This window comes from Balaenoptera musculus, chromosome 18 (assembly GCF_009873245.2).
Source record: "Balaenoptera musculus isolate JJ_BM4_2016_0621 chromosome 18, mBalMus1.pri.v3, whole genome shotgun sequence".
NCBI lineage: Eukaryota > Metazoa > Chordata > Mammalia > Artiodactyla > Balaenopteridae > Balaenoptera > Balaenoptera musculus.
In genome coordinates this window covers 4,047,551-4,061,177 of record NC_045802.1, presented here as the reverse complement: position 1 = coordinate 4,061,177, position 13,627 = coordinate 4,047,551, and the positions used below count along the sequence as shown (strand labels likewise).

At 46.0% G+C, this 13,627-nt stretch overlaps 1 protein-coding gene across 2 annotated transcripts in view; it reads right to left on the bottom strand.

Annotated features, from left to right (window-relative positions):
- Positions 1 to 1,736: 1,736 nt before the first annotated feature.
- Positions 1,737 to 13,627, bottom strand: part of LOC118884388 (phospholipid-transporting ATPase IB) — a 545,038-nt gene continuing 533,147 nt past the window's right edge. For both annotated transcript variants that reach the window (XM_036832038.1, XM_036832037.1), the window contains exon 37: positions 1,737 to 7,057. In XM_036832038.1, coding sequence (XP_036687933.1) covers positions 6,960 to 7,057 — 98 coding nt within the window. In that variant the 3' untranslated portion in view covers positions 1,737 to 6,959. The remainder of the gene's footprint in view (positions 7,058 to 13,627) is intronic.

Sequence of the window (13,627 nt, the reverse complement as noted above, 5' to 3'; positions counted from 1 at the left end):
CGGGGGGCCCCTGCTGCAGCCGGGGGGAGCGAGAATAAGCAACAGGTGCCCCTGCTCACTCCCCGAGGGAGGGGCGAACTTGTTCCTTATATGGAGAGAAGGTAGGGGTGTGTCCAGGCGTCGGGCTGGAGGCGTGGCTTAGGTGGTCTGCCCGCCCCTTTGGTGTTGGGTGCAGGGGGCACGCGTAGGACCCTGCTTTTGCTCTCGGCTTTTCAGAATTGACAGTTGGGTTTTTTGGTCTTTTTGTATTTTATTGTCCGTAATTTGCCCGGACTGCGTGTGTGTGTGCAGTTATTTTTAGTCCCCCAGAGTTTCTTTGTATTTTCTTGCTGGAGGAGAGGTGTGTCCAGGTGTGTCCAGGTGCCAGCCCTGCCGCCCTGCCTCTGCCCGGCTCCCAGCCTGTCTCAGAACCAGTCTGCTGAGGGAAGTGGTAATAAATTTGAAGTCGGCAATTAAGAGGTTTTTTGGGTTCCGGACTCAAGCCTCCGCAGGGAGCTGTCTCCAGGCTCTCTTTCCTTCCTGTCCCCCACCCCCGGGAAGCGCAGAGCTGCCCGAAGCCAGGGCCTGAGGCCGGTTTCCAGTGAGGACACCCCCTTCTCTACGCTTCCGAGGCCAACTTCTGGGCCCTCAGCTCCCCCTGACCCCGGGTTCCCCAGGTTCCACGTGGCCTCCGCTGTGTGAACTGCGCATCCCAGGGAGCCCCAAGGCCGTGGACTCTTGCCCGAATGCGACGTGCTGTGCCTCCAGGGAACCCAAGAGGTCTCTTCACACTCTTTTGAAATAATGTCAGGGAGGAAAACTTCCTTCTGCCCTCTCAGGTCTGCGGCTGTTCTCAGAGATTCACTGACATCAGACATAAACAGGAGAAAAGCATACACCTTTACTTAATATTTTTAGGTGTACATGGGAGTCTGCAGAAGGAAAATGAAGACCCCAAAAAGCCGTTAGGCCCAGCAGCTTATCTACCTTTTTACACAAAGAGAGACTGTGGGATGTGGCCCAGGGGGCTTGGGCTAAGTGACAGCAAACTGTGGGGCAGTGGCAGGGAAACTCGTGGAAGATCAGGGTTATTGCAGAAGGTGGTCTGTCTGGGCCCGCGCCTGTCTCTGGTGCTGAGAACGCCCTTCTCCTCCTGGTGCAGGGAGGGCCCCTTTCTCACGGGGATGCTAGGACCTGTTTTTAGGTGGAAAGGGGAGGGCAGAGCTGCTTCTCAGGTGCTTTCAGCTCAAAATCATCATTATGCCAAAGCGGCCTGTCTTGGGGTGGCATGTCCTGACCCCCTTCGATGACAGTGTCGGGACTTCACGCTGGCCCACAGAATCTGAACTTCCCACACCTCAGTTTGCAGGGAAACTGGGATGAACCAAAGGGAATGAAGTAACTGCGGGAGAAGTCTTTCTGTGCACAGGTCTTCCCTTTGCCTGATCCGTCCAACTCAGAGTGGCCCTCGGGCACCCTTCTCATAAAGGGGGCCTGGCCTCAGAGCAGCGGAGCTCCTGTGTATCTGCCATTCAGATCCCCCTGCACTCCTGCCATGAACAGCATTTCCAGGCTGTCAGCTTGGCGGGCAGAGCATGTATATGCAGGTACAGACCCAAAGTACCTGCTGACAAAGCCTCTGTGTAATAGTCCGGAGTCCCTATGGCAGTAACTGCTTATTAGTGGGAAAGAAATTCACAAATAAAGCACGGTCCGATCATTTACTTTAACAAAAGATTTATTTGAAACAGGTTTGTGCAGACATACACCAGTCAACGGACTGATTAAAGCCACGAATCACTACATTTTCCAAACCCCCTAAAAACACCAGGAAAATGCCCTTCATCTGCATTCACTCCAGGAGGGAACCCAGCTCCACTGTTCTGTGCTGCTGTAATTTAACAGCCAGAGGACGTTAATAGGATGTGAACATGGTAACACTTCTAGAGGGAGGGAACAGAACCCCCAGACGCCATAAAAAAGCTCCCCCCGCCACCGCCCGCTCTGCTGGGAGCCAATTAAACGTGCCTCCACTGCCCCCTTCCCTCTGCAGAGCCAGATTAAAACCTCCCTGGCGCAAACGGTATTTCAGCGATGCGAGCGCAGATGTGACAGCAGACAGGAGAGCACGTGGCTTTGCCCGCGTGAGGAAGACACCACAAGGATGGCACGCGCAGACAGCAGCCCAGGAACGATGCGTCGCCCGCTGAGGCTGCAGGCCCTGGGGGGAGGCTGGGGGGGCAGTGGCCCAGCAGGCCTCCCAGTTCAGTGACGCGGGAGAGGGAGGGTGGAGCGAGAGCGTCAGGACTTGGATTGAGTTTATTAATGAAAAACCGAAAAAGTGTTCCGTGGTGCAGGGATCTCGTTGGAAGGAGGGAAACTCTGTATGACAGGGCAGATTTTTCCTTCTCAATTCTGTACCGGGTGTTTACTGAGCTACCTGCAGCTGCACGCCCAGCTGTCTTTAGGAATACGACCGACTCCAGTCCCCTCGGAAGTGGGTTCACATCCTGATCTTCAGGCGTCCCTCCTCCTTCTGGCCCTTTCTCAACACTGTCGAGCTGGCCTGTGAAAGGCTCTCGATAAGCTCTCTTGACCCCTGGGTTTCCTGGGCAGGGTTATTTGGATAGCGCCATTCCTTCAACTTTCTTCTTCCTCTTGCTGTTGTAAATCAAAGCCACCTGACACTTTGTTCCCGACTTTTAAAACGAACAGGTCTCCTTTCCGTAGCCAGGTCGGGAGAAATGCCGTTGGGCTAATCTTGGGAGCTTGTTTTTCTTGGTCTGATGCCTGGGTGTAGATATCTCTAAGGCAACTAGGGCAAGAGATTGTCACTTGAAAATGAGCCAGCCTGGGTGTAAGAAGAATGGCTCTCTTGTCTCCCCTGGGTCAGGGGAGCAGAGGTGCTCTGCAGGGTGACAGCTGTGGGTTATGCTTGGTGTGGGGAAACGGGGGAGCTTGCCCCTCTTCTCCAGTCCCACTGGTTTCTTAGCTCTGGCCCCTGAGAGCTCTGTGGGCTCAGAGACCTTTCTTCCCGCTGAGAGGATTTCCCTTCACCCCTCACTCAGACCCAACAAACCAAGAGTGCTTTAAACAGTCCAAGTTGGAAGTCCGGCATTAAAATGGAGCTCTTGTAAAAGAGAATGGAAGTGGGTGGTGGACAGTTGGGGATGCTGAAAAAAAACTCAACAAAGAGTCCAACACATCAAGTCGAGTATCCCAGGTCTGTTCCTTTTGGGAAGAACACTTATTAATACGTCATTACACAGAAACTTGGGTCCTGACCTCTGAGACCCACTGGAAAATCTTCTACCTGTTCTCCTAGCTCTTCAAGATGGAAAGATGGCAAATGTGAGGTGAAATAATCTCCCCCAAGGCTGACAGAGACCAAGAACTGCCTTGAGCCAGTGAAGAACCAGCCTCAAAGTCAACTGCTGTATTCCTTTTTTTTTTTGGAGGGGGTGCTTTATTTTCACTATCTCCATCACTATTATACTTTCTAATTTAAGCATATGCATGAAGAAAGTATTTAGTGAATACCATGGGGGATGCCATCCTTTAACTTGACCTGATAACTCATTTCTTTGCCATATTATTATTTCAGGCTCTGCTTAACCACAGTTTTTTTTCCCTGTTCAAGTTTTTTATTTTATGGATCCCCGGAGATAAAGGCTACATTTCAAATGCTGAGCCTAAATCACTCCTTGAATTACTTTGGGGCAATGACCCTGGGCAGTAATTCAAACCCTGGCTGAACTGTGTGTAGTTCTTTCACATGTTCAAAACCAAGGACTACCTTATCCTACAGCAGAGTTTTGCAAACATTCTGTTCAACCTGTGGTCTAAGGCATAAATCTCCAGGAGCAGGAATATGATAGAATATTCTCTTCCTTATGGTTCAAAAAGATAAAGGGTCATTGTTTTAACAGTGAGATTATAGACTAGAGCTTTCTTTAAGAAAAAAAAAAATCCAACCGTAGTCTGTGATATATGTTCATATGCATTTTCAGATATTAGTTACGTACACTTACTTTTTCATTATTCACTGTTTCTTGACAAGTGATTACAGATTCTCACTGCCAGCTCCCTACAGCAAGACTTAAAGCCTTGTCAGGGAAAAGAAAAGGCCAGCAGAGCTCTCAGCCGTGATCTGCTAAAGCCCAGGCTCGCGTGTTAGGGTATCACTCCAAATGTTAAAGAAATGGCATCTCCTTTCTCCACAGCACAGGTTTTGTGTGTGGGTTGGGAGACGGGAGAATGTAAAACTGGTCAAGAAGCCTGGAATATTCTGCATAGAAACAGGCTAGACCACTGGCCCTGAGTGGAATCTGCCACTTCAGCCCAATCCAGAGTCTGGCCCCGCGGTGCCGACCTGCTAGCCCGTGTGTCATTTTCTGTGTTGCAGAGTGACAAGTCCCAGGTGGCATCTCCACTGAGCTGACAGTGTGCAGCTTAAGTCTGGCCCACCCTACTCCCCGGGGGAGCGCTTGTGTGTGACACTCTGACCTCAGTTTAAAGATAGGACAAATGACACAACCCCCGAGTCGGCCCGGCTGAACATGATACATCACACGTAGTGACAGCTGCTCCTCCTAGAAACCCAATTTAGTCATTTGGCTACAAGGTAGCTTAATCACAGGAGAGAATAAATAGAAAGGCATCCCTCTAATGCTTTCTTCTGTGTGCATATTTCATGACTGCAAAGACTGTTTAGTCTACTTCTCAAGGGAACTGGAAAATAGACGTAAAAAACTCAGAAAAATCTGAACTGTATTTTAATGTAAAAAATGAAAACCAAAAAGCCCCAGCTAAGTGCACACTGTAATTCACAAATCTGATTTGGAAGGCTTTAAGTTCAAGAATGAGCCAAGTGTTCGACAGAGAATTGAGTTTGAGTTCCCTTTTCCAACTAGGCTTAGTTCCCAAATGAAACTAAATCGTCAGGATGCCTAACAGGACTCAGTGAGAACGTTTGTTTCTCCTCTGTACTCAGGACTTCATCCTCTGCGTGTGCAGGGAAGGCGTCCACCTTGCTTTGCTGTGTTAATCACAGGCACATATTCTGTTGTGATTCCTGCACGACGGTCCTTCAACCGCTCATCTTGCTGGGTGCTCTAGTGTTTAAAATGTCTTAGACCTTGGGGAGGCAGGAGTGGCACCTGGACTTGCCTGTTCGCTGCATTGTTCTGCTTGCCCTGGATCCCCCTCTAGGTCCCCGTCACCTCACGAGCGGGGGATTCGTTTTTGTGGTCCACGCAAATCATACTCTAAATTACCTCCATGCCCAGTGAGATGCGGGTGCTCGAAATGATGGGGAGAAAGCAAAATGCCCTGTTGTTTTACTTCCTAATTTAGCTCAGCCCTCCCCAGAGGGACCGTGCCGTTTTAAGCAGCAGCAGCTGCCCAGAAGTATTGATGTTAAGCCAGATACAAAAATCTGGTTCAGCCGCCAAAGCTGCGAGCAGAGGACGTGCCTCCAGACTGGGCGTTTATGAAGGGCTCCAGGTGCCGCTTTCCCGCCCCAAGGCATCCGGGTTCGGTCCACGTTCAGAACGTGGGACTCCGTGGTTCAAAGTCAGGGACTCGGCACTCCCCTTCCTCGTCTGAGATTCAGGGCCCCTCACGTGCAGAGAGCTGCCTGTGTCTAGCCCTGGCTGGATAAGGAAGGAAAACCTGTCAACGTAAGGAAGGCCGTTTCCTTGAAATGTTTGGACTTCTGTTCACTGAAAACCACGCGTCCGTGGACACCTGAGGCTGATCATGACAACTGTCTGGGCTTCAGCGCTTGATTTCAGAAATTTCTACTGAGATTTGCAAAAAGTGTCTCTGTGCCCTTGCTTCCCTCCAACGGTCGTCTTCCTCAGCAGCCTTGGGGGCCCTCCCTCTCCCCACTGGGTTACTCATCGGCTCCGATTGTGGAGCGACAGGTGTACTCCTTCGCTGGGGAGATGTGCTATGAATTCACTCAAAAGGCAAAATGTGCTCTGAGCGCCCAAGAGAACAAGCGTGCGTTCTAATTTAAGCAGGTGCCCAGGTCCAGGGGTCTGGAGGCCGGGAAATGAGTTTTGAGAGCCTGTCCAGGGCGGGCAGGGCCCCAGCGGCTCCACCATTGCCCTGACCTGCAGGCACCCCTGTCGTCAGAAAGAGGCAGATAGAACAGACACTTAGAATCTACGCGAATCACTATGTTTCTCTAGTTATGGAGGAAGGGGTTTCTCGCATCCATATCTGAATCTGGGGAGAAGCAGGGAGGGCGGGGGTCTGGGCGGGTGCCCGCTGCCGCCGCGCACCAAGCGTGGGAAGAGCCATGCAGCAGGTCTGAGCGCGGGGCGCCCGGGCAGCAAGGGTGCAGGGACCATGGGGACCCCGACGGGCCTGCCCTGCTGGGAATGTGACTGAGGTTCCAATAGTCGTTCTCAGGTGTACCACCCAGATACCTATGTTTGTGATTTCACTGCAATCAGGACGTTTATGCCAACTTCATACAAACAAAGGGGGGAATCAAAGCAAGCTGGCAGCTTGCCTCCAGTGAGGTTTACACGCTGACCGCGGACCGAATCTGTGGGTTGACAACACAGGAAGTCGGCGTGCCTGCTGCAGCCCCACCAGGTGGGTTTCTCATGCACCATGAAACCCACTCTGTCTTCTCCCAGAACCGCCGGGACTGATGTTGAAATACTGGTGGAACATAATGTTTTTAATTTCACACCTCACAGGGCACAGTTGAATGCTTTGCAACAGCGTAAACAAAAGTCAGGCCAAGCACTGCGGATGGACGAGTGGGAAGGGGGAAAGTGGCTTCCCCTGCGGCCCGTGTCCAGGTTTGCGAGGGCATTGAGAACTAACAAACGGGTGCGCTAAGGCCACGGGATGTGTTTCTGGTGTTTTGGCCACTGACACCCGTCTCTTCTGACAAACACGTGTTAACACTGGGTGCAGCAAACGCGTCTCTTTCTGAGGCTCCATCGGGAGACCACGTCTTACTTCTTCCTGGATTTCTGTTTGGTGGTGTCGTAGGCGCGAACTATTTCTTCCTGAGTCACGGCTCCGTGCTCCTCTTGCGAGAAGGCGTATCCATCTGGAAGAGGAGCACAGAGGGCCTGGGTAAGAGGAGGGACTAGGAGAAGCTGCTTCTGGGGGGGGGGGGCTGCCGCCGAGCTTCTACACACTGGCCTCCGTAGCCTTGGATGGGGGTCCAGAGGCCTGTGACCCCCTTGAAGGGGCGGGTGGCCATGAGTGGGCAGAGGCCGAGTGGTTCTGTGCTGGTGGGACGGGCAGGGCTCAGAGGGGTGGCCTCCCATTTCTGCCTGTGCAGCATAATCAGTGGGTCACTGGTCCATGGCTGCACTTTCCCACCACCAGTCAAGGGGAAAGGGAAAGTCATTCTGCGCCGGAAATGTCCCAATCCGCCCAAAGCTGCAGGCCAGTCGGTAATTTATGAAGCTGTAAACATGCCAGGTAAATAGGCACATGCTAACAGCAAAGGCTGGCAAAGTGCACAGTGCTGGGAGCTTGCCTCACTGAAGTCGCATGGATTTGGACCAGTAATACATTACAGCGGGTTTACTTTTGGGTAAAGAAAGAAAAAGATCACTAGATAAAGTCAAGAGGAATTTAATGATTGGCCCAGTGGCTACAGAAAGACTACTTTTTACAGTCAGTTCCCATAATGATGCCGGTAACAATAGCAGACAGTTATCGAATGCTCTGTGTCTCAGGCACTGTTGTATGTACTATGCACACATAGCTCAGTTCTTCCTCCCGACAGCCCTATGAGATGGGTGAGAGTTCTTCCCATGTCACAGGTGGGGAAACTGAGGCACAACGTGATGTCATGACTTGCCCAAGGGCCGGCGCTCTCCTGCAGCTCCGTCCTGAGGTTCTGAGACGGGGTTAGCATTCACAGCCCAAGGCAGGGCTGTCCCTCCTAACTGGCCCTTCCCACAGGAGGGACATTTGCAGGAGTCCCTCTCTGTTGACCGACCCTTCTGGGTCAGGGGTATGGAAACGTCCTGCAGCTAGATTAGACCTTCTGAGCAAAAGACATCACAGGCAACAGCCTGCCTCTTGTCTGTGCATATTTATGACTGTTACTGGAGCTGTTAGTTCATCATAGCCTTTAAAGGAGAAGAAATCAGAAATTTTGCCCATGTATCATCCTGGATTCTTTTTTTTTTTTAATTTTATTGATATATTGGAGTATAGCTGATTAACAGTGTTGTGTTCATTTCAGGTGTACAGCAAAGTGATAGTTATACATGTACCTATTCTTTTTCAAATTCTTTTCCCATTTAGGTTATTACAGAGTATTGAGCAGAGTTCCCTGTGCTATGTCCTTGTTGGTTATCTGTTTTAAATAGAGCAGTGTGTACATGTCAGTCCCTAACTCCTCATCTATCCCTACACCCCCTCACCCCCAGTTCCATAAGTTCACTCTCTAAGTCTGTGAGTCTGTTTCTGTTTTGTAAGTAAGGTCATTTGTACCATTTTTTTAGATCCTGCATATAAGTGATATCATGTGATGTTTGTCTTTGGCTGACTTACTTCACTTAGTATGATAATCTCCAGGTCCATCCATGTTGCTGCAAATGGCATTATTTCATTCTTTTTAATGGCCTTGTAATATTCCATTGTCTATATGTACCACATCTTCTTTATCCGTTCATCTGTCAATGGACATGTAGGTTGCTTCCATGACCTGGCTATTGTAAACATTGCTGCAATGAACATTGGGGTGCATGTATCCTTTCGAACCATGTTTTTCTCCAGATATTATGCCCAGGAGTGGGATTGCTTGGATCATAGGGTAGCTCTGTTTTTAGCTTCTTAAGGAACCTCCACACTGTTCTCTGTAGTGGCTGCACCAACTTACATTCCCACCAACAGTGTACGAGGGTTCCCTTTTCTCCGTACCCTCTCCACTATTTCTCGTTTGCAGACTTTTTTGATGATGGCCATTCTGACTGGTGTGAGGTGATATCTCATTGTAGTTTTGATTTGCATTTCTCTAATTAACGACGTTGAGCATTTTCTCATGTGCCTCTTGGCCATGTGTATGTCTTCTTTCAAGAGATGCCTATTTAGGTCTTCTACCTATTTTCTGATTGGGTTGTTTTGTTTTTTTGATATTGAGCCATATGAGATGTTTATAAATTTTGGATATTAACCCCTTGTCGGTTGCATCATTTGCAAGTATTTTCTCCCATTCTGATGGCTGTCTTTTCTTTTGTTTGCGGTTTCCTTTGCTGTCAAAAGCTTTTGAGTTTAATTAGGTCCCATTGGTTTATTTTCGTTTTTATTTCCATTACTCTAGGAAATGTATCAAAAAAGATACTGATGCAATTTATATCAAAGAGTGTTCTGCCTATGTTTTCCTCTAAGAATTTTATGGTATCTGGTCTTACATTTAGGTCTTTAATCCATTTTGAGTTTATTTTTGTGTATGGTGTTAAAAAATGTTCTAATTTTTTTTTTGTATGTAGCTGTCCAGTTTTCCCAGTACCATTTATTGAAGAGACTTCCTTCTCTATTGTGTAGTCTTGCCTCCTTTGTCATAGATTAATTGACCGTAGGGGTGTGGGTTTATTTCTGGGCTTTCTATCCTGTTCCATTGATCTATATTTCTATCTCTGTACTAGTACCACAGTTTTGATGATTGTAGCTTTGTAGTATAGTCTGAAGTCAGGGAGCCTGATCCCTCCAGCTCTGTTTTTCTTTCTCAAGATTGCTTCGGCTATTCGGGGTCTTTTGTGTCTCCATACAAATTTTAAGATTTTTTTTGTTCTAGGTCTGTGCAAAATGCCACTGGTAATTTGATAGAGGTTGCACTGAATCTGTAGATTGCCTTGGGTAGTATAGTCGTTTTGACAATATTGATTCTCCCAATCCAAGAATATGGTATATCTTTCCATCTGTTTGTGTCATCTTTGATTTCTTTCTTCTTATAGTTTTTGGAGTACAGGTCTTTTGCCTCCTTAGGTAGGTTTATTTGTAGGCATTTTATTCTTTTTGATGTGATGGTAAATGGGATTGTTTCTTTAATTTCTCTTGCAACTTTACCAAATTCATTGATGAACTCTAGTAATTTTCTGGTTGCATCTTTAGGATTTTCTGTATGCATTGGGTTTGCCAAAAAATTCGTTTGGGTCTTTCCATAGGATGTTATGAAAACACCCGAACGAAGTTTTTGGCCAACCCAATGGTATCATGTCATCTGCAAACAGTGACAGTTTTACTTCTTTTCCAATTTGGATTACCTTTATTTCCTTTTCTTCTCTGATTGCCATGGCTAGGACTTCCAAAACTATGTTGAATAAAAGCGGTGAGACTGGACATCCATGTCTTGTTCCTGATCTTAGAGGAAATGCTTTCAGCTTTTCACCATTGAGTATGATGTTAGCTGTAGGGCTGTCATATATGGCCTTTATTATGCTGAGGTAGGTTCCCTCTTTGCCCACTTTCTGGAGAGTTTTTATCATAAATGGGTGCTGAATTTTGTCAAAAGATTTTTCTGCATCTATTGGAGATGATCACATGGTTTTTATTCTTCAATTTATTGATGTGATGTATCACACTGATTGATTTGTGGGTAATGAAAAATCCTTGCATCCCTGGGATAAATCCCACTTGATCATGGTGTATGATCCTTTTAATGCATTGTTGGATTTGGATTGCTAGTAGTTTGTTGAGGATTTTTGTGTCTATGTTCATCAGTGATATTGGCCTGTAATTTTCTTGTTTTGTGCTATCTTTGTCAGGGTTTTGGTATCAGGATGATGGTGGTCTCATAGAATGAGTTTGGGAGTTTTCATTCCTCTGCAATTTTTTGGAATAGTTTCAGAAGGCTAGGTATTGACTCTTCTCTAAATGTTTGATAGGATTCACCTGTGAAGCCACTTGGTCCTCAACTTTTGTTTGTTGGGAGTTTTTTTTAATCACAGTTTCAATTTCAGTACTTGGTGATTGGTCTGTTCATATTTTCTATTTCTTCCTGGTTCAGTCTCGGGAGACTGTACCTTTCTAAGAATTTGCCCATTTCTTCCAGGTTGTCCATTTTATTGGCATACAGTTGCTTGTAGTAGTCTCATGATCCTTTGTATTTCTGTGGTGTCTGTTGTAACTTCTCCTTTTTCATTTCTGATTTTATTGATTTGAGCCCTCTCCCTCTTCTTCTTGATGGGTCTAAAGGTTTATCAATTTTATCTTTTCAAAGAACCAGCTTTTAGTTTCATTGATCTTTTCTATTGTTTTCTTTGTCTCCATTTCATTTATTTCTGTTCTGATCTTTATAATTTTTTTCCTTCTGCTAACTTTGGGTTTTGTTTGTTCTTTCTCTAGTTGCTTTAGGTATAAGGTTAGGTTGTTTATTTGAGATTTTTCTTGTTTCCTGAGGTAAGATTGTAATTGCAATAAACTTCCCACTTAGGACTGCTTTTGCCGTGTCCCATAGGTTTTGGATCATTGTGCTTTCATTTCCATTTGTCTCTAGGTATTTTTTGATTTCCTCTTTTGTTTCTTCAGTGATCCATTGGTTGTTCAGTAGTATATTATTTAGCCTCCACGTGTTTGTGTTTTTTATAGTTTTTTTCCTTGTAGTTTATTTCTAATCTCATAGTGGTGTGGTCGGAAAAGATGCTTGATACGATTTCAATTTTCTTAAATTTACCGAGGCTTGCTTTGTGGCCCAGCATGTGATCAGTCCTGGAGAATGTTCCATGTGCACTTGAGAATAATGTGTATTCTGCTGCTTTTGGATGGAATGCTCTATAAATACCAATTAAGTCCATTTGGTCTAATGTGTCATTTAAGGCCTGTGTTTCCTTTTTGACTTTCTGTCTGATCTGTTCATTGATGAACGTGGTGTGCTAAAATCCCCCACTATTATTGTGTTACTGTTGATTTCTCTTTTTATGGCAGTTAGTATTTGCCTTATATGTTGAGGTGCCCCTATGTTGGGTGCATATATATTTACAATTGTTATATCTTCTTCTTGGATCGATCCTTTGATCATTATGTAGTGTCCTTCTTTGTCTCTTGTAACAGTCTTTATTTTAAAGTCTATTTTGTCTGATATGAGTATTGCTATTCCAGCTTTCTTTTGATTTCCATTTGCATGGAACGTCTTTTTCCATCCCCTTGCTTTCAGTCTGTATGTGTCCCTAGATCTGAAGTGGGCTTCCTGTATACAGCGTATGTATGGGTCTTGTTTTTGTATCCATTTACCCAGCCTTTGTCTTTTGGTTGGAGCATTTAATCCATTTACCTTTAAGGTAATTATTGATATGTATGTTCTTACTGCCATTTTGTTAATTGTTTTGGATTTTTGTAGGTCTTTTTTCTTCCCTTCCTCTTTTGTTCTCTTCTCTTGTGATTTGATGACTAACTTTAGTGTTGTGTTTGGATTCCTTTTCGTTTTTTGTGTGTGTGTATCTATTGTAGGTTTTTGGTTTGCAGTTACCATGAGGTTTTGATATAGCAGTCTGTATATAAACAAGATTGTTTTAAATTGCTGGTCTTTTAATTTCAAACGCATTTCCAATATCCTGTATTTGTGCTCCACTCTTCTCATGATTGCTGGTTTTGATATCATATTTGTGTGCAATTTCTTACCTCTACTGTATGTTTGCCTTTACTCGTGAGCTGTTCTGTTCATAATTTTCATGTTTTCTAGTTGTGGCCTTTCCTTTACTGCCTAGAGAAGTTCCTTTAGCATTTGTTGCAAAGCTGGCCTGGTGGTGCTGCATTCTCTTAGCTTTTGCTTGTCTGTAAAGCTTTTGATTTTTCTATCAAATCTGAATGAGAGCCTTGCTGGGTAGAGTATTTTTAGTTTAGTTTCTTGCCTTTCATCACTTTAAATATATCATGCCACTCCCTTCTGGCCTGCAGAGTTTCTGTTGAGAAATCAGCTTATAACTTTAGGGGAGAGTTCCCTTGTACATTACTTGTTGGTTTTGTCTTGCCGCTTTTTTTTCTTTGTCTATGGTTTTTGTCAGTTTGTGTCTTGGCATGTTCCTCCTTGGGTTTATTGTCCCTAGGACTCTCTGTGCTTCCTGGACTTGGGTGACTGTTTCCTTTCCCATGTTAGGGAAGTTTTCAGCTATTAGCTCTTCAAATACTTTCTCAGGTTCAGAACTTTCACTCCTGTGGGAGAACTTGTGGTATAATTATTTTCCAGTTTGTGGGCTGCCTACCCGGTGGGTATGGTATTTGATTTTATCATGATTTCTCCCCTCCTACTGTCTTGTTGTGGCGGCTTCTTTGCTTTTGGATGTAGGGTGTCTTTTCTGGTAGGTTCCAGCGTTTTTTTGTTGATGTTGTTCAGCAGTTAGTTGTGATTTTGATGTTTCTCTAAGAAGAGGTGAGCTCATGTTCTTCTACTCTGCCATCTTGTGACCCTTCATCCTGGATTCTTACTTTACTCAGACATTTGGCTTAAAAAGGAAAGTTTCTGGACTATAGAGACATACAGTAGCAATGTATAAAAAAGTCCTCGTGGGGATGGAGGAGAGGAAGTGACTTCCTGCTCTGATCACACTGTAACCCGAGTCTCCATCCCCCCCAGGGCTGGCTGGCCGGCCGGCCAGCTCTTCCCGAGAGCATGCCTTTCAGCCTGAGAGGACCCCGGGGCTCAGGAGGGCCACCCTGGGAG